Raw genomic sequence first — 27,722 nt, 5'->3', positions numbered from 1 at the left:
TCAGTAATATGTATTGTAGTATTTCAGAAAGGTTCTTCTAACAGCTCTCTCAGCCTGCTCTTGCTTCAAAACCTTTTTCACAAGGACACAGATGACATTCCTTACCAGTCTAGAGTCAGTATATACTCAAGAGCACAAATGACATTCGAGGGGAGCAGTTCATTATAGCGGAGTCCAGAGTCTCCAGAGACAAGGTAGAACCACTTGAAAGTAAATAAATTAATTACAGGTTTCCTTTTGGTTTGCTCCTGTTCTTTGTACAGAAGGAGGTGTAGGATTGGACGGGCTTGCTTTTGGGGTTCTTGAGATTGAGGAATCCTAGGACACAGCTTGCCCAATACTTCAAAATACAAATAAATTCACAGTCACTCAGCTGGCATGCACATGATGATGGCGGTTGTCCAGAGAGCATTTTTGGGAAGTTAGTTGCAAACTCTTCCTTTAGCAGAGACAAGGAGTGGATGCTCAAAGGAAAGAATACAGGCAAGAAGAGGTGTCTGATATCTGTCTTCTCATTTTCCTCATGTGCAGAAAAATAAAGCTAGCGGTTTAGCTGCTGGTGGATGGGCCTACAGGAGCAGACTTGAGAGCAGTTAAAATTTTCCAGTTTGTGTACCCTGAAATCACCAAGTTGAGTGATGAAAAAATCTAGGGTTTTAACAGCAGTATCAGGTATAATTCTCAGAGTGTCTCAGTGAGGCTCTGGGATGACAGCAGGAAGGCCTGGACTTCAAAATTTCAGGCTAAGACAGAAATTTTCAACCCAAGTTATTTATAGGAGGTTTTAAGAATGCAGGAGAATCATGAGAATTCTAGCCAACCCACATAGCCCGAGCAGTGGTGAGTGTAAATAACTGCAGCTAGTCAGACCTGCCTGGGAGAGAGCTGGAGTGGAGATTCTCATCATCTCCAGGGCTGGAAGGCTTAAATCAATAAAATAATCTGCCTTTGCTGCTCAGTAGGATTAGTTGCAGCCACCAGAAGGTGAGAATACTCAGCACCTTGAGGTGTGGTGGAGTCATATGTGTTTGCCTTGGCTTGCTATGCTGAATTTAAATGCATAATGAAACAGCGATAGCCAGTGCCTATCCAGATTTGGCTTTAAAACAATGGCAGACATTGACAATTTAATTAAATTAAATATATTTCAGTTTTAATTAAATACATTTCAGTTAAAATAATTGATCATTTGCATTATGAAAAAAAGAAGTAAGCTAGTGTCAGTTAATTCCATGTATCGCACTCTTTCCTTCGACAAAACAACAGTGATGAAGTCACTGTTACTTCTTTAGTTTCCACTCATGTTTTCTATGATGAGGTGAATTGTTGTATTGAAAGATGAGGTATTTAGTTGTCCTAAATTTGACACATTTAATTAAATTTAGGACATTTTACTTGAATTGAATGGAAAAGCAGAAGGAATGTCTAGCACAGATTTCCATGCTTCTAAAATCAGTAATGCAGAACTGGGTTAATTACGGTTAAATAATAGCTTGGAACTCATGGGTTCACAATCACTTCTATTCAGTTCCAAATACGCTGTAAGTCTATATAATTTTTTAGTTCGAAAACATATAATGTAACGTGACAGCTATTGATTCCATTGAAGTTGAGGTAGGTCAGTGTAGGTTTTCTAGCAGCCTAGAACACAGGTGAGGAACCAATAGTCAGTGCATCATTCAGCTAATAACTTTGTGTTCACAGCTGAGCTTTGTTAGCACTAGCTATTATTTTTAGATAAAAAATGAAGTTACATTTTTAGTTATATGACTTCATTCCCTGTATCTCCACAGCTTGCCACCTGCCCCAGCGTTTTGTCACGGAAAAGCACCGAAATCAGTGGGATCCTGTTTCTTAGTCAAGAACAGAGGGCTGATTTCAACCCCCCGTCGTGATTCTAGAGCAAAACCAGGGGTGGGATTTGAGACCGCCAGGGTTGTCCTAACAGCCAGCGAGGCTCTGGGTGCCAGGGTAGGATGTGTTTGTGTGGTTCGGCTGTGTGGGGTGACTGTGCTGAAGTCCCGAACACAGGTGGGGTCAGTGGCTCCGAATCGGCGTGTCGTACCTGTGCTGAATGGGAAATCGGCTGGGCAAATTCGGCTAAGGGGGGTGCGTGGCTAACGGCTGCTGGGGTCTTCCGGCCAGCTGGAACTGGTGAGCCCAGTTTTAAGGTGGCCCTGAGCTCAGCGAGGTACTTCAGTGCATACGAGTCATGCTCACTCATAGGGTAAAACAACTCCTCAGCCTGACGTTGTATTTCTAGGATTAAAAAAAAAAAGATCACTCTCTTAAGTCTCATTTCCTAATTATTCAACTGTGTTTTCACTATCCCCATTCAGACTGCGAATTTAAGAAAGGAGATTCATGGCCAGGATAACGTTAGCTGTATTAGTAAATAATAATATTCCCTTAGGAGCAGGTCCAAAATGTATGCTGTATTTTAAATAGCTATACTTTTTTGCATACAAATTTAATAAATAATTACAGAATCTTTTTGCTTTAGTTATTTAGGAAAGACTGAGGAATTAGTTCTAATGTAAAAAAGCGATTAACATTTGGCATGGCAAAAGTTCTACAAGCATTCCTTTCACCCAGTTCTCACATGTGCGTTATCTGCTACAAGAAAAAGAAAGCAATATTTCATCTCTGTGAATAAAAAAGAAAGTAACTTAACAATTCCTTTTTTGTGAATTTCTGACTCATAGCACAGAATTAAACTTAATAAGGTTCTTCTTTCATAAAGGGCCAGATTCATAGCTTCAAAGAGACCTAGACATTTAAATACAATTCAGTGATGGGCATTCATAATAAGCAGGGAGGACCACCATATATGCACTTACATACCATTATTTAAATATTATAAAAAATTAAAACAGATGTGAAAGAAAGTTTGCAAGTGCAGAACTGTATGTGTTGCAGTAATTAAGAAACTAGGTATGGTCACTCTTTTAAAATGCTTTTAAATACAATACTTTGATATGGCTATAACAGTATTATAATGGGAAATGGAAAGAAACTGAACATGGGTTTTCCAAGCCTATTTTACCTCCTCGCCCTCTTTTCCCCTTTCAGTGCCCTGTTTAATTGCTGATTGTGTTGCTTGGAAATGGTGGAAAAGTATTGAATGCTATTTGTTTCTTTAATTACAAGAAGTATGTTCAGATATTAGGAAGCTGGAGTTCAATCTTCAATGATAAGATTATCATCATGAAACTCTTTAAAAGTTTAGTTTAAATTCAATCATGTTGCATTTCTGTAAAAGTAAACCAGTTTATAGGAAAATACACCAGTGGGCTTGTGAGTCAGAAATGAAGTTGAAGAAGTTATGTGCTAATGAATCTAGTATTATCTAGGGAATATGATAGCTAAGTCTGACATTTTTTTATCCCATTTGCATCTCTCCAGTATGCTTGAGGTTTTCCTCTTGACAATACAGTTTGCTCCTGTGTCCAATGCATATCAAGATTATCTGTGCAGGAATAGACCATATTTGGAGCAACACTTAAGTGTATGCAGAAGCTGGGATGAAATACAGCAGCTCATATACTAAACAGAATATCTTGCTGTAAAGGCATCTGTTTAAAAGCTGGTTTTCCACTTCTGGGTGCTGTTTACAAATAGATATTTTACCTGTAAGTTTTCTGGCACCGTTTCACATGACAGCCTACATCTCTCCCTCCACTACACTGCCTCTCCTTGGTTTAATAGTTGTGCTTGATCTGGATCTTCAGTTGCTTCTGCTCAGATGTTCTCAGTGAGAGGGTCCTTCAGCTGTGGAGGTTATTTCACTTTTCCCCTCAAACCTAGATTGTTTGTATTTGATGTAAAGCCAGTCTTCTTGTGCAGCCACCTGGGGAGGGATGGGTTAGAGGCACTGGCCATGAAGCAACATAAGGAGCTAAAAGATTTGAGAGGCAGAACTTCTTGCTACCTGGTAATAAGCAGGAATTAGCTGATATTCTGTTAAAAAATAATAATAAAAAAAAAATTTAAAAAGAAGTGGTAATTCTGTTAAAGTACCTGAAACCTTCTTTAATGCATGCTGCAGAGCAGAAAAGGAGACATTGTAAATACCAATGCCATACCTCCTGGTGGATAATCTTATTTACAAGGGTTTATGCAATAACAAAATACAATACATTAAAATTAAATAATAAATATAGAACTGGTAACATTTATATCATGTTATATATTTAAATTGTTGAGCTTGAAACTCTGACAACATTTTCACTTATATCTGCCTGCATTAATTACAGCACTTGCTCAGTTTATACGTTTCATTTCTAATCTTTCATACACTATGTACTTTAAAAAGAGTGGAGAGACACTTGGGAATGAGTATATCTGCACTTGGTACATGGTCTGCACTTCTCTTTGTAAATGATTTTGTACCTCCTGTTACTGCTTGTCACTTCCTTAATTATCTCTCCTTTTGTCTCAAATCTTATTCTGAAAAGTCAAAACCTAAAACATCTTATACCTGATGCATACTTGCCTGATGGAATTATGAAATCAGCTTTTTTAAACTTACATACTTGAGAAAATACTTGTTGCTAATTCATTGAGCTTGCCATTTATTTTGTTTTTCCAATGCCATGATTTCAACTTTTCATATTTGATAGGTTTCTTCCCTTTCCTTTCAATGTTTTTTTGTTTATTTATTTCTATATTTACATGCCTTCTCACTTGAACTTTGGCTTAAACTTGAGAAAGTTGAGTCTAAATCTTTTTACTATTTATAGTTTCTGTGGCAGTTCAGACGGTGACCCTGAGATTCAATAGCAGCATCTTTTCACTGTCTTTTCCTCACACTTATTGAATTTCATGGGGAGAGGGGGACTCCTCACATACCTGTTTGTGATTGTCCTCTGTATTATTACACTGGCTGTCCATAAATCTCTCAGTACTGAAGCTAATTTAGATTATAGCAGTTCGAACCAAGCAGATTTAAAATATCTTTGATCCCAGCAGTGAAAATTGCTCTTGTATTTTTACGGTGCTATTACATACCATCTTCCCAGCATGTTTTGTTCTGTTTTTTTCCTTAGAATGCAAGAAAGTCTGGGCTCTGGGGAAGATGTGCTGTGCTGTTTAGTTTGGGTTAGTCAGATTTCGGTGTAGGAGGAGTGCAAATAGGAGCACTACAGACACTGTGTTTCCTGCCTCGACCTCTGACGAGGGCGAATGCCGAGACACCGCTGCCTCGCTAAAGCCAAGCCCTGATGGCAGCCTGAGGTTTCTGCAAGGAGTTTCCATGCCTGCTGCTACAACTGACAAAGGAAGGAAAGGCTTCATCCTTTTTCTCACTGTCAGTCCAGGTTTGCTCTAGTCTGTGCTGCAGTTTCTTCTTTGCCAAGCCGCTGTGCCAGGCAGCGATGCTGCTGGTGCTGGTGCTGGGGCAGTGCCATCAGGAGAGGAGACAATGCTGCTCCCGTCAGCGTATCAGCGATACTGGTGGTCTTGTGTCTTACAAAAACCTACCTAGACACACGCTGTGGCTAAACTGGATGATCAAAGAGAGATTTGGGGTTCCCAAAGGGATCCACATGCAGGATCTAGACCAGAACCCGAGTTAGTCTGGAGAAATCCTTCTTCTGGGAGAACGGAGGACGGAGCACCCAGGCCATGCTTCCATCCCCACAGCTCCTCTGTCGAGACACAGTGCTGCTGTCATGAATCACCCTTCTGCCAGCACCAGCTCCCAGGACATCACAGCTGGGTCTGTGGTGACTGAATTTAAAATATTCTCTACTTGTCTCCTGACCTGGAATCAGACCACGGTTTTTAATAGATCTCAGTATATGTTAGTAGCGTTATTAAGAGCATTTCTGCTCTGCATTGGTAATAGACTTAGTGCTTGCCAAGACAGTCCTTCCTCCAACGACAGCTCATGTTATCTTAGCCCTATATTGCAGTAAGTCAAAACAATACTCATGTTCCTTTAAAAAGTAATTCCTGTGTCATGTATCAAGTTCAGTCCCAATGTACTGTGTGCAATCAACTTGTACGGATTATCACCTAATGGGATTTTTAAAAGTTCTACAATGATTCAGAAGCCATGGAAGAAAGGGCACTCAACAAACCTGTAGTGAGATATTTTCTTGCCCAGACTTCTCATCCTTCATTGGTCTTCTCAGTCTCCTCAGGTCGAGCAGCATCTTTTGTTTACTGTGCCACGTGGGACCGAGAGCGTAGCTGGAGCTGGGCTGGATGAGACAGGCACACTAAACAAGAGTAAACGTGTCTGAATTTTGCTGGCTGCTCTCGCTATCCCTGTTACCCTTGACAAGGGGGCTGCAAACCTACAGCAGGGGGTTAGCAGGAGGCAATACAGGTCCCACCTGGCATAGCTGAGGAAAAAAAAAGATGCATAGGTACTATGTATAGCTTGTTACTTTCGTTGGCTTTAATGTCGACTATAGTAGACAGTTACTCCAGCCTTAAGAGCAGTTAGTGATCTCATTAGTAGTGGAGCTCCAAAAGCAGCGGGGAAGAGCAGTGGCAGTCCTACTCCTCTCCCTGCCTCCTTTGAAGCAACTAGGTTTTCCCGGAGGAAGGCCAGCCATATCACATCCCTTCCTTCCTAGGAGCCAGTGTAAACAGCCAGTGCGAATCCATAACGATTTCTTTAGGAGTAAGTGGCTATAGCACCCTTCCTGCAGCCTGCTGTGTGCCCTCTGTTCCTATTACCAATTCCCTTATATATCCTGTTCAAGTGACAGCTGTAAATAAGCACAAGTCTCTGGCAGCCAGGATTCATTCGGAATTAAATTCAGGGATAGGGAGCTGTCAGCTAACTGACTTCTGTGGTATCATAGATGTCATTTGAATGAATTACAGACCACAGTATCCATTTGTCTGGGGGCCTGTAAGCAAGAGGGGTGGAAAAAGTTGGGGCAAATGACTGAAATTTAATACACGTTTCTGCAAGCTTTTCAAACGTCATGCACCCATCTTCAGTGTGGTTATTTTGTGTGATTAACAGCATTTCCATGTAAACTGGAATAATCTTCTGTTGAAAGCTTTCATTAGTATGAAAAAAAAAATTGATTATACAATTAGATGAGGCTTATTTTGCTCTGTTCTAGCAAAGACTAAAACATCTGGGTCGAAGTTTCATAGTGGTTGCCTATGCACAATTTACACTCTGGGATTGGCAGCTTCTCTTCAGATGCCGAGGAGCAAGACATCCCCCCTCCCTTCCACGCTGCTTGTAGAGTGCGGTGCCCCATGCTGATGATGCCAGGCAGATTTAATTGTGCATGCTCAAAGAGAAAAATGACATCCACGCTTGGGTTAGTGCTCTCTGTGGCAAGCTGACAAATCCCCCAGCTGTCAACTAACCTCAAAGGCAAGTGTACGTGGCTCCAGCTTATGTCTGCTTGCATTCTGCCCATAGGCATTTATAAGCTGAAACTCATATTGGCTGCAACACATTCAGACTGCTACTGAGAGAAATGTATGGTCTAGTTTATGTGTTTCAATCTCTAAGTGTGACCCACACAATTAAGGTTTATTTTTCAGACAGACTATAAGCAGATGAAGACAGCAATTTTTTGCATATGTGGCAAGTGAAAGGGCATAATGTTTATGGCTATGGATCTGGCTAAGTTGCTGATTGCTTAGAGAAAATCATTTCTTCCTTGGGCTCAGATGGATTATATTTATATTTTTATGTATTTATTGGGGTTACTGGCTGCCAGAGAACTGCATGCACACAAAACGGCCTTACGTAAGTGCCAATGTATATGGGCAAATGCAGAGAGGCATGTGTTGCTAATGCAATATTGGAGTCACGGAGGAGGGCTTCTGGCAGAAGCATACTCACTTGTGGTGCACTGCAGGCTGTCCATCTAAACCTATCATCACCTGGCACCTATGCTGTAGTGAAATAATCAGCCCAATCTGCGAATGGGCAAAAAGCCATCTTAACAGATGTAGGTTGACTGTAGGTAACCAGGAAACCATGCATATACATTAAAACATGGCTTCAGGGAGCGTGGGTCTTATCTGGGGATATCAAAGCAGCTGTCAGCGTTGAGCTCCTCTGTTGACTGTTGAGAACGTAAGCCATACCCGTCAGACACCCACGTAGGGTGGGCTAGAGCCAGCTCCCACGGTTCTGGTAAACTTTGTAGGAATTGCTTGGTTGAGCATGGTCCCAGCTACAGATTAATCTCGTGCTTTGCGGTGAACTTTGTATTTGTATTAGAGAGACAAAGAATGGACCTAATTTGCACCTAATTTGCATGCCCGGCCGAGGCACTGTCTCACCCAAATTTTAGGTGATGGAGAGGGCTATCCAACCTACCCGGCACAATTGTCTAAGTAGACGCTGATAGAGAGAGGCTTTGGGTATGTGCAGGGAAAAGTCCCATATGTTTACATTTTGAATGCATTGAAGTCTTAGAACAGGATCTTAGAATATAAAGAAATAACAGGAAATGCCAAGTATCTCTATCGACTCAGGATTTAGTTCACCAAGCTCTTCTGGTACTGAGCAGCCAGTGCTGCTATTCTTTTTTGTAACAGTCTGATATTAAAGCACTCAGCTAGAAAGTGGGAATTCCTGGGTTCTTCGCCTCGTCAGTATAATAAACTGCAGATCCTGACCCCATGAGTCCAGATGAGTGGTTCTCACCATGCTTTGAAGCTGAATCGTAGCACAGCTCACTCTCGTGAGGCCACAATGAACACAAAGAAGCAGCAACTCCAGGGAGGTCCTCGCCACCAGTTATTTTCACAGGCTTAGTGCTTCCCCATACACACAAGGGAACATGAAGACGATGTCTCTTTTAGTGTCCCAAATTAGTACGCATCTAAGAAACAAAAAAGGGGCACATTCACATCATCTACCTCCACCTAAAGTTCACTGGGACTTCTGTGTCCTGTTGGCTGGCTATGGGTCTTCTGAAGCATGTACGCAATGGAAATTTTAGGCTAATTGGAATTTAAGCTGCCTGAAAATAGCCCCAAAGCAGCAACGTCAAGATTTAGGGGAGGTACTCTAGCTTCAATGAATCTGTGCAAATACGCGGAGCCCTGGAGCTCTTTTACTGATGCTGGGAGCTGGGCAGGATGCAGAAGTGCCACAGGAGTCCAAATCCATCTCCTGTGTCCTTGCTGCTACCTGAGCGTGGGAGGAGAGGATCGCAGGATGGGGCATGTGTATGTCTGTGAATATGGTGCTTCTGCTGGCAACGCAAAGCTTCAGGGAATACTAGGTGCCTGAGAGAAAAGGAGTGTTTCGCAGTTCAGGCAGTGCAGGCTGAGATTTCCAGGACCATAGGACCTCTGCATAGGCCAGCTGTACCTTTGAGTTATTGATGCCTCAGGACCTTTGGGAAGCACTCTAAGAATTACAGAGAAAATAACCACAAGAAAAGCATTTCTTTTTGTGACTACTTTTTCACTCAGCTAAAATCAAGGAATTTGATGACTTGAATACAAGGTGTTAATATGTAGTTGTTTGTCTGTAGAATTAAGATGCCTGTAAATCTGTCCTAATAGTAGTAACGCTATGTGGAGGATAGTCTGCTCTTTGCATGATTCATGGCTAGCTTAACTGTGTGAGGAATATGTGTATGCTATAAAATGTCATCTGTATAAGGGACCAAGTGAGCCCTATTCATACTTCGAAATTGTCAGTGTGAAGAATTGTGATTATCATTTTAGGTTTGACTTCCATAACTCTGCATTCTTAAGGTAGTTTGCGTTTAACCTAAATTACTCTTCCCTTAACTATGGAGTTAGAATGAAATTCAGCTGTCACAGATAAGAGTAATGATATTTGTTAATAGTGCAAATCATCCATACACATGGAAGGAACTTAAACGTGCAAAGCACATCAGGACAGGAGATCACAGTCCTTAAGGGATTGATTTATCCTTGACTTCTAGGAGCCTTTGTTATGCTAATGATAGATATATATTCTCGAAATCCATTGCCTCTCTCTATGCCTTACCCTTTGATTTCTTTATTAACTCTCCTCCCTTGTCACTATGTGTTCTTGTTAATTCAGATCAGGTTTTGCAGCTTGCGTCATACTTTGCTATCTTTTACCAAAATGGCTTATTGAGTTCTCGCGCAGATTATGTGCTTTCCCCTCTTTGCCTCACCTCTCTGCCAGCGCTGCCAGGAGGGCCCCTGGGTGAGCTGCCACCGGTCGGGCTTTGTTCCTAGAGCGGTCGAGGCAACCGACCTCATTAATCATTTCCAACCCTCATTAATAAACATAGTTTTGGTAATTTGGGGCAAATGTGTTCATGTACTGCAGAATACTGAATGCTTTATGTAAATATGTAATTTGGGTTTTAGGCACTTACATAAACATTACGATTTATGGTGGCCCTCGGTGCTGCTGACTTTGCTAAGGTTGTAAATCCTTGGTATTCCTGAAGTCAAAGTGCATGTTTAGGTGAATAGCCATGGGCATGGGTGGTTAGCTCACCTACAGTGGTTGTTTGCAAACACTGACGACCGTGATATGAGTAGATGGCACCCTTAGTATCATCAGGAAGTGGAAAAGCTGTTTATAGGCAATAAAGTCTTTAAGGATATAAACAAGAGCAAAACATATAGATTATTGGAAATTATCACCTGTAAGAATAGCTGTAAGACTATTAGAGACCTATAAAAAAAGCTAAGAAATACAGAACATTTTGCAGGAGTTTATTTTAATAGGAGGAGCGGTGCTTTTTTTCTGAAACACAATATACTACTGCAGTGTGTAGCTACTTCATTATACTTTCTTCAGTACAGGTATGTCTTGCAACATCTTGTACCCTCTCTTGGGACTAGATATATATGAAACAGCAGCAGCATAATTTTGCTCATGTGCTAGGCTCTGAACTCAGCTACAATTAAATATTCAGCAGGATACTCTGTCTCTAGCTAGACTCATGCAGCAGTTATGAAAGATTAATTCAGTTTTTCTGTTTAATGAAAGAGTTGAAGTAAACATATCTGTCGAAAATTTCAGATTTCAGGTTTAGAAATTATGATCTTTATTATGCTTTTTAAAGGGCACATAAGATAAATGATCTATATAGAGCTACAATTTTTTATTGAAATCTTTCTCTTTCAGGATACCTGTGCCAGCATCTTAATTACAGTCTTCCGTGTACTTTGTTGTCCTTACCTTGCCATGTCAAAAGACATAGTACATATTTCTTAACTGGACATGCAGTAAATAACCTGTAGAAAAAACTAAGGGCATTGCATAGCAGAATGGTGCAGATTTGCAGATCTTGCTGTGCATTGTAAATTTAGTTTGGATTTTCTGTTTCATCAATACTGAGTTTATAAGTGATATGTGTATCCGAGGAAGGAATAGCACCTTTGAGACAGTTTCTGGTATAATTCATTTATACGGCAATGTTCCAAAGGAGAGAGATGAAAGCGGCAACACAGAAAGTTCCAATTTCTGTCCCTTGCAGGTCCTTTCTCTCACCGCTTCCCACCCCCCGCCCCGCCATCTTTTCCCTTACAAAATTTACTTGCATTATTAATGAAGTTCAGTGCGAGCACTGGTGTGGAATCTGAAGGGTAAACTCAAGCAGCACGTTTGAAGTCCTGATCCTTGTAAAACCAGTGTGAATAACAGATGATACTAAGCAAGGCACTGTAGCTGGTACCTGTTCAGCAATTGCTGTAAATGTGACCTCTTTGATTCTATCTGTGTTTTTCCCTCTGTGTTTTACAGAGCACATTGATTTAGGAAAATGTCTTTGGCTTATTACCATTAATGTCAGAATGATAGAAAAATGTGCAAAAAGATTTTGGGATTGGTGTGAACCAAAAGCCATTATCTGGTTTATTAGCAAATTAGGGACTTGTTTTTAATTACGATTCTGCTGCAAATAGCACGCACTATATTGTATAAATGGGGTTCTGAATTTCATTAATAGATTTTACTCCAGCTGCACTCCCTAGAAATTTAGAAGGGAAATCATGACCAGGCCTACACTCCTGTAGAACCCAACAGGATCAGCATCATCTCTTCAGACAGCTTTCCCGGAGCTCCTCGGGAAGGAGAAGGAACACGCAAGGCCCCGGTTCTGTCTCGCTGCCCCCTTGGTCGATAGCTCGGCTAAAAAGAGGCGTCACGTGTAAGGCGTCCTGGACAGGCACCCAGCGAGGAGCAGCGGGCACGGGGGCATTTTCAGACCCTTGTGTGACAGTCAGCGGCCGTGGCCCGTGGAAGGATGGGAAGACTGAAGGGCTGAAATTCAATAATCCTTTCTGGTTTGAAGCACTAATTACCTGTCGCACAGTTTGCTGCCAGCGAGCCGACTACTGCAGTGGGCTCTTATTGCTGTGATCAGCAGGCAAAGAGCTGAATGCAAAAGGAAGGAAGCTAAAGAAAAAGGAACTTCTGACTGAGACAAAGGTTGCAAAATAAGTAGAAATTGCCCAATGTTATGTATTTTGGATCACTAAGAAAAGGAAATTCATCCAATGTTCTGTTTACTGAGCCAGCAGAAGCTTGCAGCGCTCGAGTTGATACGCTGCAGTCTTAGAATGGGCCTATTTTATATCATTTAACAGTTTTATATAGTAAACATAGCCTTGTTACTTATGAGTCCTAAAGAGAGAACTCATTTCAGAAGTTGTTTAGTGGATATACAGAACAACTGAAGGCTACATTCAGTGGTGCTAATTGGTATTGGATTGAATCATCCAGTCAAATGGCTCTAGTGTAAATTTTGCATGCTAAGGTGCAAGGTAAGGTGAAATTTGTATTTTAAGTGCATAAAGTTAGCCAGGGATGTCTGCCAAAAAAATAAAAAAATATTTATAAAATGCATTTTTTTATCTAATTTCAAGTTGTTTGAGATTGGTACCGTTTGTATATGAAAGTCCATTTGCATCTTGTATATGTTGGTGTCTGCTTTCTGTTTATGCCTCCTGTACCTCGTGTGTTTTTTTTATGTGTACGTGTTCTTTATGGCCACCTTAACTACCCATATAAATTTGTCTGCCCATGTATTATAGGTAGTTGTCCACTCCCACTGTGTGGTTTTTCAGCATAGAGGTTATAATGCAGAGCAATTCACCCAAATACCACACGTGTAATTCCTGGTTTGGGTGGTTTGGCAGCTCAGCCAAAACACAAAGTTTCAGCAAGTTTCACCTTTTGCATTTCAGGATTATAATGATGAAATTCGCCAGGAGCAGCTGAGAGAACTGTCGTATCTGAACGGTTCTGAAGATTCCACACGTGGACGGGGCATTCGAGGAAGAGGGATCCGTGTCCCACCTACAGCTCCTTCAAGGTGGGGTAACCTGAGCTACTATGCTAATAGCTTTAAAAAGTGTAAACAATGGTAAACCAAACAAAGTGCTTTATAAAAAAAAAAAAAAAAAAAAAAGAAACTCACATTGACATCATGGTCAGGAAAACAAAATGTTTTTCTTCCAGTAACTTGTGTGGTTTGTGTTGTGCCACGTTCTCTGATCTGCAGTTCACAGGCTACAGTGGGTGGTATAGGAGTATCAAGCAACAAATCAGAGCAGATTATGAAGCCAGTGAAAGGATATTTCTAGGAAAGAATACTGTTATGCTGGCACAGAATTGGTATGGTCAGTAGCATAAAATCATTGATCAATAAAATAGCATAGTCAGAGAAGGCTACGTAGTCTGGAATGGAACTTTATTTGCCAAAAAATTACTTTTTTTGTATGCATATTATAGCTATAAAATAGATGTTGCATTGTATATTATTTGTTGTATGTGTTATCAGTTTTATATGAATTTGATTGGCAAAATCTAAAAACATTGGTGTATAAAAGTTTCCTGAATGCTTCAAAGTATTTTTTCATATATAGGTAACAGATAGCTCTGCTTGTTCAAAAGGCCATTGTATAATCTTAATACACTCTTTCAGACTCATTTTTCACTGTGAACCCTTAAGAAATTTGTTGCCTTAGGCATCTAAGTTGCCTAGCTACTTCTAGGCATCCATAGAGATCATTTCAGGATGGGTCCTAAGAAATCCACTTTTATTCTGAAGGAAATAGGATATGGAGGTACCTTATTTTATGCTGACGGAGGAGCTGTTCTATGGTAATTGAACTGGCTGATCTTGCCTATGACCTGGGGTTTTTTTCGGCTGAAGGTCTCTATCATGTTTTCCCTCAATTCTTCTTGAATGCAATTTTTTATTAGTAGTATGATGCTCATACATAGGATTTTTTACACTTGGCATTCATGACCATCTTCTACTCAAAGTCTTTTTGGGTTCAGAAACCAGTCTTCCTTACACCGAAGATCTCTGAAGGGCTCGACTTCATAACGATGTTCAGAACATCACTGCAACAGACTGACAGCTTTTAAATTAGGTTCAAAGCATAATCAGTGGAGCGCTGGCCCCCAATTCCTGCAAAATACCCACCTGATTGGATCAGTTTCACAGGTACAGGATATTGTATGCTTTCCCTATTTTCCAGTCAGAAATCCCAGGAGAATATTTAAAAAAAATGCAACTGAAGTATTTTAAGCTAAATATTTATGCTAATAGTTTATGCTAAGAGCATAATTATATTTATGGTGATGCAGTTGATATGCTTGAGGGAAAGGATGCCATCCAGAGGAATCTTGACAGGCTTGAGAAGTGGGCCCATGTCAACCTCATGAAGTTCAACAAGGCCAAGTGCAAGGTCCTGCACATGGGTCGGGGCAAGCATCAGTATCAATAGAGGCTGGGGGATGAAGGGATTGAGAGCAGCCCTGAGGAGAAGGACTCGGGGGTACCAGTACATGAAAAGCTGGACATCAGCCGGCAGTGAGCGCTCACAGCCCAGAAAGCCGACCCTATCGTGGGCTGCATCAAAGGAAGCGTGACCAGCAGGTCGAGGGAGGGGATTCTGCCCCTCTGCTCCGCTCTGGTGAGACCCCACCTGCAGTTCTGCCTCCAGCTCTGGGGTCCTCAGCATAAGGAGGACATGGACCTGTTGGGGTGGGTCCAGAGGAGGGGACATGAAGACGATCAGGGGGCTGGAGCACCTCTCCTTTGTAGACAGGCTGAGAGAGTTGGGGTTGTTCAGCCTGGAGAAGAGAAGGCTCCAGGGAGACCTTAGAGCAGCCTGCCAGTACCTAAAGGGGGCCTACAAGAAAGATGGGGACAGACTTTTTAACAGGGAGTGTAGTACCAGGACAGGAGCCAATGGTTTAAAACTGAAAGAGGGTAGGCTGAGTTTGAACATTCAGGAAGAAATTGTTTTCAATGAGGGTGGTGAGGCACTGGAACAGGTTGCCCAGAGAGGTTGTGGCTGCCCCATCCCTGGCAGTGTTCAAGGCCAGGCTGGATGGGGCTTTGAGCAACCTGGTCTGGTGGAAGGTGTTCCTGCCCATAGTGGTGGTTGGACCAGAGGATCTCTGAAGGTCCCTTGCAATCCAAATCGTTCTGTGATTCTAAAATTGGCTACTGAAACTTGTAGTAAAGTAGTGAACACCACAAGCTAGTGCTGTGGGTTTGTTTGTCTCAGCAGGGAGTGAGCCACTGCTCACACTGCTGTGGGAGACCTGACTTCCATTCACAGCTCCGGACCAGGGTGTCACGCATGGCTATACCCGGCACTCGCAGTCTTCAGAAAGGGCAGCACACTCCGGAGCATACTGCTCTGAAACAAAACCCACAGATTGCTTCCCTGATATATCCCCCTTCTAATTTGTCATGTGGCACAGTTACAAGAACCTCTTTTTAACCAGTAACAGCTTCTTCTGACTTACCAATTAGTACAGCAAGGTAGATATAGCATAAATAAACAGGAGGATGCTGAACCCCTCTATGCTTGTCCATACGCACTGTTCTCCCGGCACAGTGGGGGAAAGCAGAATCCCATGCTACCCTTCCCTTGTGCTGAACTAAATTAGATGGGAAGAAAAGATCTCACTCTCCTTTTATACTCCCGGGCTACTTTGCCTTGCAAGTTTCTGCCATCGTGCATCATCTTCCGCCAGTCAGTTCCTCCCACCTACAAATAACCAGCAGAATGAGAGTGCCAATTGCTGTTGTAAAATAGCTGGAGAGCAATGGACGAAGTTCCTCTCTTCCTTCTTCCTCTAGAACTACTTTGGAGTAACTCTGCAACTCCATGAATTACAATGACCCGGAATTTCATTAGCACAAGCAACAAGAGGGTCAGGTGTAAAAGGCATAGGATGGCTTAAAAATAATGCCTTTCCATAACAGGCGTCCTGCCTGAGCTATCGCCCAAAGGCGCTTGTCATTGCAACTGCCCCAGCATCACGCGGTATTTTAGTAGCGGTAAAAACGTAAGAACCTTTAGAAGGGGGCGACGCTTGCGTCCTCCCTCGCCGTGCACGCCGACGTGACCGTTCCTTCTTGCTCCCCGCAGGGGCCGCGGCGGTGCCATCCCTCCGCCCCCGCCCGGACGAGGTGCCCAAACGCCCAGAGGAGCACCGGTGACCCGAGGAGCCCTCCCCGTCCCACCAGTGGCGAGAGGCGTCCCCAGCCCTCGAGCGAGGGGTGCCCCGGCTGTCCCGGGCTACAGACCGCCCCCGCCACCCGCCCACGAGGCCTATGAAGACTACGTAAGTAACCACACGCATCCGTCGCGTACTCGCGCCCAGCTCTGCGGTGAGCGCCGGGGGCCTCCCAGTTGGAAGACTCCGGGCCGGTAATGGCCCAGCCTCCGCCACTTACCCGCCGCCACCAAACTGTGGTCTGGGCGATACGGCGTGTCTGCGGACCCGTGGCTTGGGCAGTGCGGGTTCGTAGAATCGTTGGCAGCTTCCTTTCGGATGCCAGAGGGGCATGCTGGGTAGCTCTCAGGGTGTCACGAGAGAGCAGCACAGGCATGCGATAGATTATGTCACAACTGGAAGTCACTCGCCACCGCAGGCAAGTTCTCAGGAATAACAGAGTATGTCCTTTGTGAGAAAACAGGGTTGTTTTGTTCTTCTGCATCCTTTTATTACACACAAATATATATATATATATGTATATTTTTATTCGACGTTGTGTTACAGATACATAGCAAAGAGAAATTCAGGTGGTGTTCGTGAAAGCTGATATGAGGATGCATATTTAGCAAGGAGCAGTACTAACCGTCACCTTTTCTTGTGAGGTGTTAAAAATAATTGTGCTGTAAACATCAAAGCTTTAAAGTCATCCTCATTAATGTTCCCTCCTGGAATTATCACCATAACAACAGATACCCAACTAGAGAAGAAAGTACCATCAAGTATGATGTCTGACTTTTTCCAGCTGTGGCAAATCCAAGGGTAAGATGAACATCCCATCCATTCCATAATCCTATCACGAGGAGAACCATGGAGAAGATGCAATATAATTGAGAAGATGCAGTTTTATTCAATTAATAGTCTTCCTAGAACAGAAGAAAGGAAATTGAAACAGAAATTAATCCTTGTCAGTAAAGCTTTATGCAACCGTCTGTATTTGTGGAGTCAAGATTAGATCATGGCCACTTCAAATCAGGGATGCACATTCTGTTCATGCTAAGAGTCACAACTGAACAACAGCTGCAAAAAAGGAGGGGAGGAAAGTCACCCTCTGTGATTATTTACCTCAACACAGTTTCCATCTTTAAATGAGATAAAAGCCCTGCTAAAAAAAGAATTTAGAAAGTATACCCTTCCTTGATAGATAGTATATTATCTGTTAGTATCAAAACGTATGGGACCATCCTGTCTGTGCAGAACTGCGTCTTTTCCTAATCCATGAGTGACAAATTTCAAAACAGAACCCTTGTAATGTAAGATTAAGACTATAAATTAAGTAAATCTCTTCTTCTTCCCCCCCCCCCCCCCCCCTCCTCTACAGTACTGGTAAATGTCCTAGGGTATTAAACAGTTTTTAGGGAACACTTCTTACTCTTTTTCTGGACAGTAAATATATGCAAAGCAGGAGGAGAAGTTGAGGCAGCTGGATTATCAAGGTTAGGAAAACATTCTGCCAGTTCCCCATTGTTTTGAAATGCTTACTCTCTCATAGCACAAAATATACACACAACTGAAGGAGTCATTTTAGTTTGTAATAGATTACTCCAATAAAAACAAATAACTGTGTGTGTGTTTCTAGTAGGCAAGAAACATATTGCCTTATAGGACAAATTCAGATGTTTAGGAGATCCTTCCATGTCCTATGTCCTTCCATCATCTATATTCCACAGCTGGGAATGTATGGGCTTCTCCTGACTGGCTGTCATCCACCAGTTTGCCAGGAAAATCTCTTGCCATTTTGCAAGTGCAGTCTAAATCATCTTGGTATCTTACGGGCTGAGATAATTAAAACTCTGTTGGTGTGCAGGTAGAAGGAAAAGTTCAGTCATGTATCTATGTATGAATTTGTAAATGATATTTTAGGGGAAAATATTTTTAATTTTGCAGGAAATAATCAACATGGTTTTTCTTTCCAAATAAACCACTACCTCACATATCTGACTCAATACTAAAAGCAAGTGGATCCATTTGTTGACCAGCAACAAATGTCATGTGTAATTGTTCTTTCACACTGAATCCTAGAGATGAAAAACTAATTTATAATGAATAATTAATCCAATTTACTTTGTCTCATTTTCTGCTTGTAGGCAACCCACAAGCATATTACAATTTCTTTATGTGTTTTTCATTTTTGACTATGGTATTTCACTCCAGTTTCTGCCTAGTATATGCAAGCACCATTGGTTTGATTAGTTGTGCACATGAATGCAATGTCATTGATTGTGAGTATCCATATTTTTGATTTTTCTTTGCTCTAATAGAATATAGTAATTTGAATGCTGAGCTGAAAGTGAACTCAAGAAATAGAATAGAATGGCTGCAGTGGATTTTTTTTTAAATGTTTCAAGAGCATTTTCTGAAAAAAAAATCTTTAGATATTTGCTCAGCACTACTAATCAGAGATGGTATTGACTGTTTGACCTTGAAACATCTAACTCTTCAAATCGGTTTGGATAAGCATTTAAAAGTTTGCATCACTCCTTTGTCATTATCCAATACCTAACTATTTTGAGGTTTCCTGATGGCCTTTGTGAGAGTCCATAAAAGCAAATGTCTAAAGGTTTCGCAAGAAAAGTGAAGTCTTGTCGTTGTGGAGAATATATTCACACTCAACATTTTGAATGTCATGCCCAACCAAAGGGAAAATAATTTGGAACAGCTTTCAGAAAAGAAGAGGGCTAGGGAGGGAAGGGGGAGTGACACACCTCACGCCTTTTTCTTTACTTGCTTTTGAAACAGATATATAACTTTTATTGGGTGCAGCATAGATAGTATCTCAGAGGAACTTCAGGAGACTACCCACAGGAAGAGGAGGTGCAGACATTAGGAGATAGGTGCAAAAAGAAATAAATACGTACTGTGTGAACCTTCCTCACTTTAAAAACAGCTCAGTGTATGTGAATTTGGATGGACAGCTTAACTAAGAGCTACTGTGCAGCTTCTGGGGTTAGAGAGCTGGTCCTGGGTTGGCAGCCTGGTGAATGAGAGTGCTGTTCCAAGTGACTAACCTTAGTTCAGGGTGACCAATCTGTATCTGTTCCTCTTCTGCTGAAGGAGAGGTCCCCCAGAGTGCAGTTCAGCGCAGAGGCTTGACCTGGTCATTGTGAACTTTCTTCAGAAGAAGCTTCTTTCACAAAGCTGAACTTAGCCCTTTGTCATTAGTCTCTGAGATACAATTTTATGCCTCTAGTCCACAAACACTGCCCTCCTGAAGATGTCCCTAGCTGCTGAATTGAAAACTTCATTAAAAAACAGCCTTCTGGACCTCAGGTTGTGTTGTGGGGTTTTTTACTGAAAACCACACAGTGTAGTTCCCCGTTAAATGCATTATGGATCACACTCCTACTCCTTCCACAAATGCAGTACACAAATTCATTTGAATTATTGCTTAATGCTTCTTTCCGTGTGTAGCAGTACATGCCATGACCAGCTGGCAGCAATGACTCAGTGCAGAACTTTTCAGAAGCACTGATTTACCCCTGAGCCGCGTTGGTAGTCCCAGGGTGCCGAAGAGCCTGCGGGGGATGGGAGGGAGGGCGGCAATGCCAGCAGGCTCCTCAGTTAGAACTAATGACAAGTTGGCTGTTTGGGATTTATCAAACGAATTTTGTAAATTAGCTTCATATTCTACATTGCAATGGGCAGAGATGTTTTGAGAAGAGAAAACGGTACTGGAATTGCATTTTAATTACCTCTTTTAAACCTACCTCTTGCGCAGTTGTGGTCTGAGGGATTAGTTTTGTCTGTTAGGCAGCTGATCTCCCATCTACAAATCTTACAGTGTTTCTATATCAATGCAGCAAGATAGGAGATGGTAAACGAAAATGAGTTCAAATATTGTTTCAGTCCTGCATCATCGCCTTTATTGACAAGGACGATAGTAAGATTGATTTTGTGCCATTTTTTCATTACAAAGTTTAAAATTTGTTTAGTTGGACTCTTACTTTTATCAGCTACTGAAAATACAGGAAGGAAAATTAACAATCGTCTTTACAGATTGGGGGGAGACTTCTGGAGTCTTTTCTCAACAAGAATAAGCAACTTTAAAGACTAAGGTCTTGTTGGCAACTTATGAAAGAGGCAATAGACATGACTGATTGAGGTTCATGATTTATACAGAAATGAAGAGTGAGAAGTGCTTGAGTAGATCTTCCAGTGGAAGGAACATCCTACTGAGGCAATAAAGCAATGTTCAGCATAATGTATTTTAATCTGAGCATCCAGACTTTTTCACTCAAGATTAAAGCTAAATATTTGAAGGGTGCTTAACCCAAATATAAGCCAAAAGTACCGTTGCTTTCAGATCCTGTTTTGGAAGGCATTTGACTCTGGAGCTGTAATTTTACCTTCTGAATCAGAAGCTAGTTATGAGCTGTGGAGTGATATTTTTCTTCACATTTTTTAAAAGCTATGGTGAGCCTTGCTAAGAGGTCTAATGCGAGTCTAGAAGTGACTTAGCACTTGTTCCCTTACCCCAGATGCAAAGAATTACCAAAACAGAATAAATTTGGCATTAAAATACACTTTGCTTTTATAATTTACTTGCACTTCCATTTTTACTTCTGGATAAGAAAGGGGACTTTCGCACAGAAAGCCACTCATCTTAATATGAATACTTAGACGAGCTTCTTGTATTTACAAAGAAATGTATAATTTGTTTGCAAGAAATAGGCCAGTCTGTCGAGACACTGTGAAGCTGGTACAGATCCTCTGTCTAGGACGGCCAGACTGAAGAGCAATTTTAAATGCAAATATTCTTTTTCACCTCTCATTTCACTGATCAAACCAGCCAAACGCAGCTTCTTGTTATCTTCTGGAATAAGTGAAGAGCAATTCTTTTAGAAAGTCACTGAAAAAGAACCACACAATAAGATAGATTGTGCTTTTAATGTCATGCTGTTCTTCTCCTCATTTCAAGCTATTTAAAATGAAAGCAAATGCCACGTTCAACTGTTTATTCTAAGCTCAATAGTTATTTACATTTTTCAATAGTTTTCAAACAAACTGAAGCAACTATGCTCATGTTTATTCAGTGCCAACCTAGACAAGGAAAAGACTGACAACAACAGGCATTTTGTCACACTTTAACATTTTAAAGAGAAAAATCAACAATTACATGTGACTGTGAGCCCCAAAACTGTGGTTGCGGAGGCTTTGTTTAATATTTTAAACTGGAACTTGTAGGGCTTTTAAATCCATTCTGTCTGCCACTTCTGAATGTAAATGGGACCCATGTATAAAGACCTGCACTTCCTCTTCATGGTGTGGTTGTGCCTGTGTTAGTGCTTTAATGAATGTGTTAAAGTAAGCAATTGGTACTTGATTCTGCTCCTTCTGAAGTCCATTCCTACAATCCTGGTACGATATTCTCAGTGAGAGTGAGGCCCGGACAACTAAGGTGACTTGTTCCAAACATTAAAATAGTGAAATATAGTGGATATAATGATAGTCAAAGGGGATTATTTTCAATTTTTTTTCTAAATTGGTATTTCCAAGTTTTAAGATGTACCACTTATTTATTTCTGTGCCTCTTTTGGATTAAAAAAAAAAACAGTGAAGAATGTACTGAGACTAAAGAGCATTTGAGTAAAGCTAGAATTATAGACATGGGAATCTGCATGGCTGAACAACATATTGATTAAATATGATTGATTACCTATTCATGCCCAAGGCACTTAGAAAAAGAGCTAAGCTATATTCAACTTACATCTGCTGTGACTTGAAAAATCAAATTTTATTTTTACTATAATAGCGATAACCAGGATAATGTTTATATTATCTGAAAGACTGTTGAGCTTTAGAAGGATACTGTGAATGATGGTCTTATGAAGGTAGAGTGGATTTTTCTGTTAGTTATTCAAACTTTCGAGACTTTGGCGCATCAGTAGTATAAATGTATTTATTGTGAAAAAATCCAGCAACATAAATATAGAATTAAAGTAGTGGCAACTTTTTCATGTTTCTCTAAGAGCAAAAACCACAGTCAGCATTAAACCTTCAGTGTCTGGGACCCTGCAGTTCTAGAGTTTTTTTGCTTACCTGTGCAAACTGTAGTTTGGGTCTTATTCTTACAGATGATATTCTGAATAAGTAAGGCTCGCCTCATGAAACCAAAGGAAATGTCCTGAGAGCAGTGCATCAATAAATGTGATACTGCTTTCAGACTCATCATTGCCATGAATTTCTCACAAATTGACAATGTGCTCTAAAGCAGGCTTTATTATATCATTTTCTTGATTTGTTTTGATTTCATTGTAATAATCATAGTTATTCAATGCACTAAACTTTGCTCATGAAATACATAAAACTCTAACATCTACTTAAAAATGCTGCAGAAATCTTTTGTGGAGGATAAGCTCCTCTGACATCCTCTTCATGCTCTCGCTGCTTGGCAAAAATAATTCTCTCCTTGACATTAGTTATCAAGTTTTCAGTTCAAAATTATTTTCTATGCTAGACAGAGTATAAAAGAAATGCTGATGCAGCTGTACATGTTTTAGTATTATACATGATGTTAATACAACTACAACCTAATAAATATTTATATTTGCTATATAGAGATCTAAGTGAAGGGCATCTCTCAACTGATCATCCAGCCTTCCTATGGTCCTTAAATATTCATAGTGTATGCGGTTATATTCATAAGATCCTACATAAAAAATATATGGAGTGTTCTCCATAGAGACAGAATTTGTCTGCATCATGCAGTGCACCGTTTGATCATTAAACAGTGTGATTGTTCAGGAGCCTGTTCCCAAAAATACTTGTCTACTGTCACTTGGATCTGTCACAACTTGTCACTTGGCTATTTATCTGATGGAGAACAGCCTTGGTTGGTACAAAAGAACTCTATAGGCATTTGCTGGCTAAATGTTATCGTGTGACTGTATCTCCACCCACGTTATCCTTTTTATGACAGGTTGCAAAGGTGTGTTATAAACTTACTTTTTTGTACAAATGCATACAAACGTAGAAAATTGCTGTTAAAGACTTGGGACGAGTCCAGTTTAATTAGAGTTGTTGAGAGTTCGGTTACTGTGTGAATTCAGCTCAGGTGGAAGGCTTGGGTTTCCTCTTCCACTTCTCAAAGTTTCTTATCCAACTTTATTCCACAGAGGTACTAAAAAGTTAAATAACTTTGGACTGGAAGGTTCATCATGACTGATGAGTTCCCGGGGAGCCGGACACATATAAACTCAGTGGTAATGAGAAAAGCTCAGTGCTATTTCTTGCAGACTGGTAAGCACAGAGACTTCAGCTGTGCCAGGCAATTACAGAAGCCCTGAGCTCTGGTTTCAGGACAGGCTCTGGGTCATAAGATGCCGTGGAAACTTAACGTTACCACACCGGCCTTGCCTCCAGCATACCAGTCTTACGCGAGTGTTTTTCAGTCTAGCCTTTTGGTAAACTCGGATTAGTGACTTTCTATTATAATAGACAAACAGAGTGCTCTTTATATCAACAGATTTCACATACAGCTAACAGAGTACTTCTGTTTTGTGTATTATCTTTATTTATTAGGAATTTTCACTATAGTTAAAACATGAGCTTTATTAATATACTAAAATGCACAGTTTAGGAACCGTTTTATATTAATTGAAAACTGTATGGATTGTTCCAAAACAGTATTTTAGTTTTACCGGAATTTTAAGGACATTTATTTAAAAAATACTTCCCGTTGCAGGAAGCTTTCATCAGAGTTCATCTATGCTCTTGTCTTTGGTGCGTTTCTGACATTGTCATCTTGCAAAAAATACTTCTGCATGAAACTGCAGAGAAACATATTTAGCAACCGCCCTTACAATCAAACACAAACATTACAGAGCGCAGTTCTGTTTCGTTCTCTGGCTGATGGGCCGTTTAGCCAGTTGCCTCCATCCATACACTTAATGCTTACTCAGGATAATTGAAAAAGAGGATTTATATTTGGTACAATAAAAAGTCTGAAAAGTAGTCTTAGACGCCTGTAATCTTTCTTCCCTCATTACGTTCAGTGCATTTGCAACTCTGAATTTCAGTCATACGGAGGAAAAAAAGGGTTGTGTTAGATGAATTACTGCACGTTGTTTGGGGGCAGAAGCACCTGTCCAGCAATATGCCTGTTCTTTCTGGGTATTTAAGGGACGCTCAAATATATACATGAGCCTAGATTTTCATGCACATAGGGATGCAGATAGATACCCTGTGCGTATGTTGTCCCGGACAGAGCTGGCTGGCGCTGTGCCTCGGACGCAGGACCCCCGCAGACACGCGCAGCACTCGCCTCCCCACGGGCAGGACGCCCATGTCCCGTTACCTCCTGCTTGTGGAAGGAGGGGGGGTTGTGACTCTCCAGCTGCCGTAGCATTTCCAGTAAGTCTTTGCTTGGGTATAGAGGTACATGCTTACTTTACATTATCCGAATCTACGGCACAGCACAGAAAAATGTGGCCCATGTCTTCCATGACATCTGTTTATAAGGACTTTATATTGCGCAGAGCTATGAATATGAGTAACAGTGTAAGGAATCAGTCTGAAGGATTGATGAAATAAAATTTAAAGCATATATTTTCTTTTTTAATGATACAGTTTGGGGGAAAAATGTAAATATAGAAAATGAATACAGAAAGGAAAAAGTTACTAGCAGATATTTAAAAGAATAGTTTTACTTGTATAACCAGATGGACTGGATGAAGTACATGGGTTTTTTCCATCTTTAACTTCTTTAGCGATGGTGGTATTAAAGTGACTGGGAAATTCATATGAATACCTCTTTGTCAGTTAAATAGGTCAATGGTGTTCTCAGATATGCTCATTTTTAAAACAATGAGATCAGTTACACTTTATCAAGGGTGCAGACTTCGTGTACCCCTTTAAACTGCAGCAAAAATGTTGAGAAAATTGATCTTGTTGTGAAACACGGTACCTTGAGTTTGACCTATAGGGCTCTGGGAGAGTGTAGCAATCACTAGAAGAGGGAGATGCAGTATAATGGCTCTGGGACAATAAAGTAGAAGACTAGAGATGAAAAATGTTCTTTCTCCACACAGACCCGTTTTTTTCCTGATGAAATTATGGTTGCATTTTAATAGCTCCTACAGTCGTTACAAGTGCTGTTACTCATAGACAGCTAATAGCTCTCTTTGACTACCAGCTGTTGTTTTGTAGCTCTTGGTGCAGTGGAAAAATCAGATGGTGCAACATCTGAAATCAGAAAGAGTGCAATGTTTGTTAAGTGAAATTAGATAAGTAAATACTTCTTATATATGAATATCATAAGAATACATTAGACACTTGCAAACGTACCCCCGTACTACCCTATGCAATACAGTAAAACCACATCTAAATATTTCTCAAAATCAGTATATCTGTCCAAGTGGAGTATATAACGTTACATATCAGTTCCTAACAAGGTGCCTTAGCTGTAGCCTTGGTGCTCATACTGTCCACCAACTCTTTAGGGCCAATTAGTGAGTTTCTGTAATGAAAATACTACTAATCCTTTTGAATAATTCTTTTGATCACCAAATGTCTATCAGATGCAAATTATGTAAGTCTGAATGGGGACACAGCAACTTTAAGGTTAGCAACCCCATATCCTGTTATCATTTATTTGGATGGTCCAGTCCCTGATTGTTGTCTCTTACTGTACACGCTTCCACCTTCAGACATTCATATTTTCAGAAAGCTGAAGTTAAAAAAACCCAAACAACCAGATACACCAAAAGGGAGTCTTATTTTGAGGCAATATATAAATTCAATTACTCTACTGTAGTACTTTAACATTTTAGTTTCTCTTTCCCTGTGTTAGAGTGACACAGCTTTTCCCAGTTTCCTTTCTTAGGTTATTTTTTTTTCAAAAAAATCTCAAAAAAACAAGTTATTAACACTATTTATTAATCTTTCTGAGGACTAAACTGTAAAACAATGCCATGGTTTAACCCCAGCCAGCAACTCAGCACCATGCAGCCGCTTGCTCACTCCCCCCCCATCCAGTGGGATGGGGGAGAAAATTGGGAAAAAGAAGTAAAACTCGTGGGTTGAGATAAGAACGGTTTAATAGAACAGAAAGGAAGTAACCAATAATGATAATGATAATATGAATAAAATTACAACAGTAATGATAAAAGGATTGGAATATACAAATGATGCACGGTGCAATTGCTCACCACCCACTGATCGATGCCCAGTTAATCCCCAAGCCGCAATCCCCCACCCCCACTGCTCCCAGCTCCTATACTAGATGTGCCGTCCCATGGTATGGAATACACCCTTGGCCAGTTTGGGTCAGGTGCCCTGGCTGTGTCCTGTGCCAAGTTCTTGTGCCCCTCCAGCTTTCTCGCTGTCTGAGCTTGAGAAGCTGAAAAATCCTTGATTTTAGACTAAACACTACTGAGCAACAACTGAAAACATCAGTGTGTTATCCACATTCTTCTCATCCTGAACTCAAAACACAGCACTGTACCAGCTACTAGGAAGACAATTAACTCTATCCCAGCTGAAACCAGGACAAACAAGCAAGTATACATTTGAACTGTGCACATTTGGGCATTTTAAAAATAAGTTGTCAAAGTCAAATGCTGCACCATTTTACTCAACGCTGCATTTCTACAATCCCATGTAGCCCATGCACTTGTCTTTATCAAAACTGCATGTGTATACCAGTCCTCACACATGCTGCAGCTGGGAGTTTTCTGAAAAAAATAATACATTTAAAAGAAAAGACATTGAAATTCAAACTATATTTCTTTCTATTTTACCAACCAGTTACCATCAATCATTTTATTTTTTGGACAAACACCGCCTGTACTATTTAACTGACATGCAGAGTTAAAATGTATGCTTGTTTCTTTTAAAACAAATCTCATTTTAAGAATAGATAATTCCATTTTTGTTACCTGTTTGCATGTCATTGCAAAAAATGGCTTCAGAACCAGTTTTGTTTTGGCTTGGCTTGCTTTTATTGCCAAAATTGCTCAGGTATGTAAAAGCTTACCATGTTCATTTAATTTTATTTCATTATTAATAATAATAAAAGAATAAATGCTTTTAAACTGAAACCAAAATCTGGAAATTGGGATTTTCTAGTGTTTTGACAGAACTGCATCAGTTAACTAGATGGTATGCAAATAAAGAAAAAGGATTATAAACAAACAAAAGTGAGTCAAGGGTATGTAAATCAGGCTGTAGAGGAGATGCAGAAGGGACCTGTGTTTCAACGCAAGTTAAATTTTACCAAGTTTAAATGTGGACA

At 40.7% G+C, this 27,722-nt stretch overlaps 1 protein-coding gene across 2 annotated transcripts in view; it reads left to right on the top strand.

The window, feature by feature from the left end:
- The window catches only part of KHDRBS2 (KH RNA binding domain containing, signal transduction associated 2), a 353,375-nt gene that overhangs the window by 223,079 nt on the left and 102,574 nt on the right, over positions 1-27,722 (top strand). For both annotated transcript variants that reach the window (XM_049818294.1, XM_049818293.1), the window contains exons 5-6: positions 13,150-13,277; positions 16,363-16,558. In XM_049818294.1, the coding sequence (XP_049674251.1) occupies positions 13,150-13,277; positions 16,363-16,558 (324 nt within the window). The remainder of the gene's footprint in view (positions 1-13,149; positions 13,278-16,362; positions 16,559-27,722) is intronic.

This window comes from Accipiter gentilis, chromosome 15, assembly GCF_929443795.1.
Source record: "Accipiter gentilis chromosome 15, bAccGen1.1, whole genome shotgun sequence".
Classification (NCBI taxonomy): Eukaryota; Metazoa; Chordata; class Aves; order Accipitriformes; family Accipitridae; genus Astur; species Astur gentilis.
The sequence above is the reverse complement of the archived record's forward strand: the minus strand, read 5'-3'. Positions and strand labels throughout refer to the sequence as shown.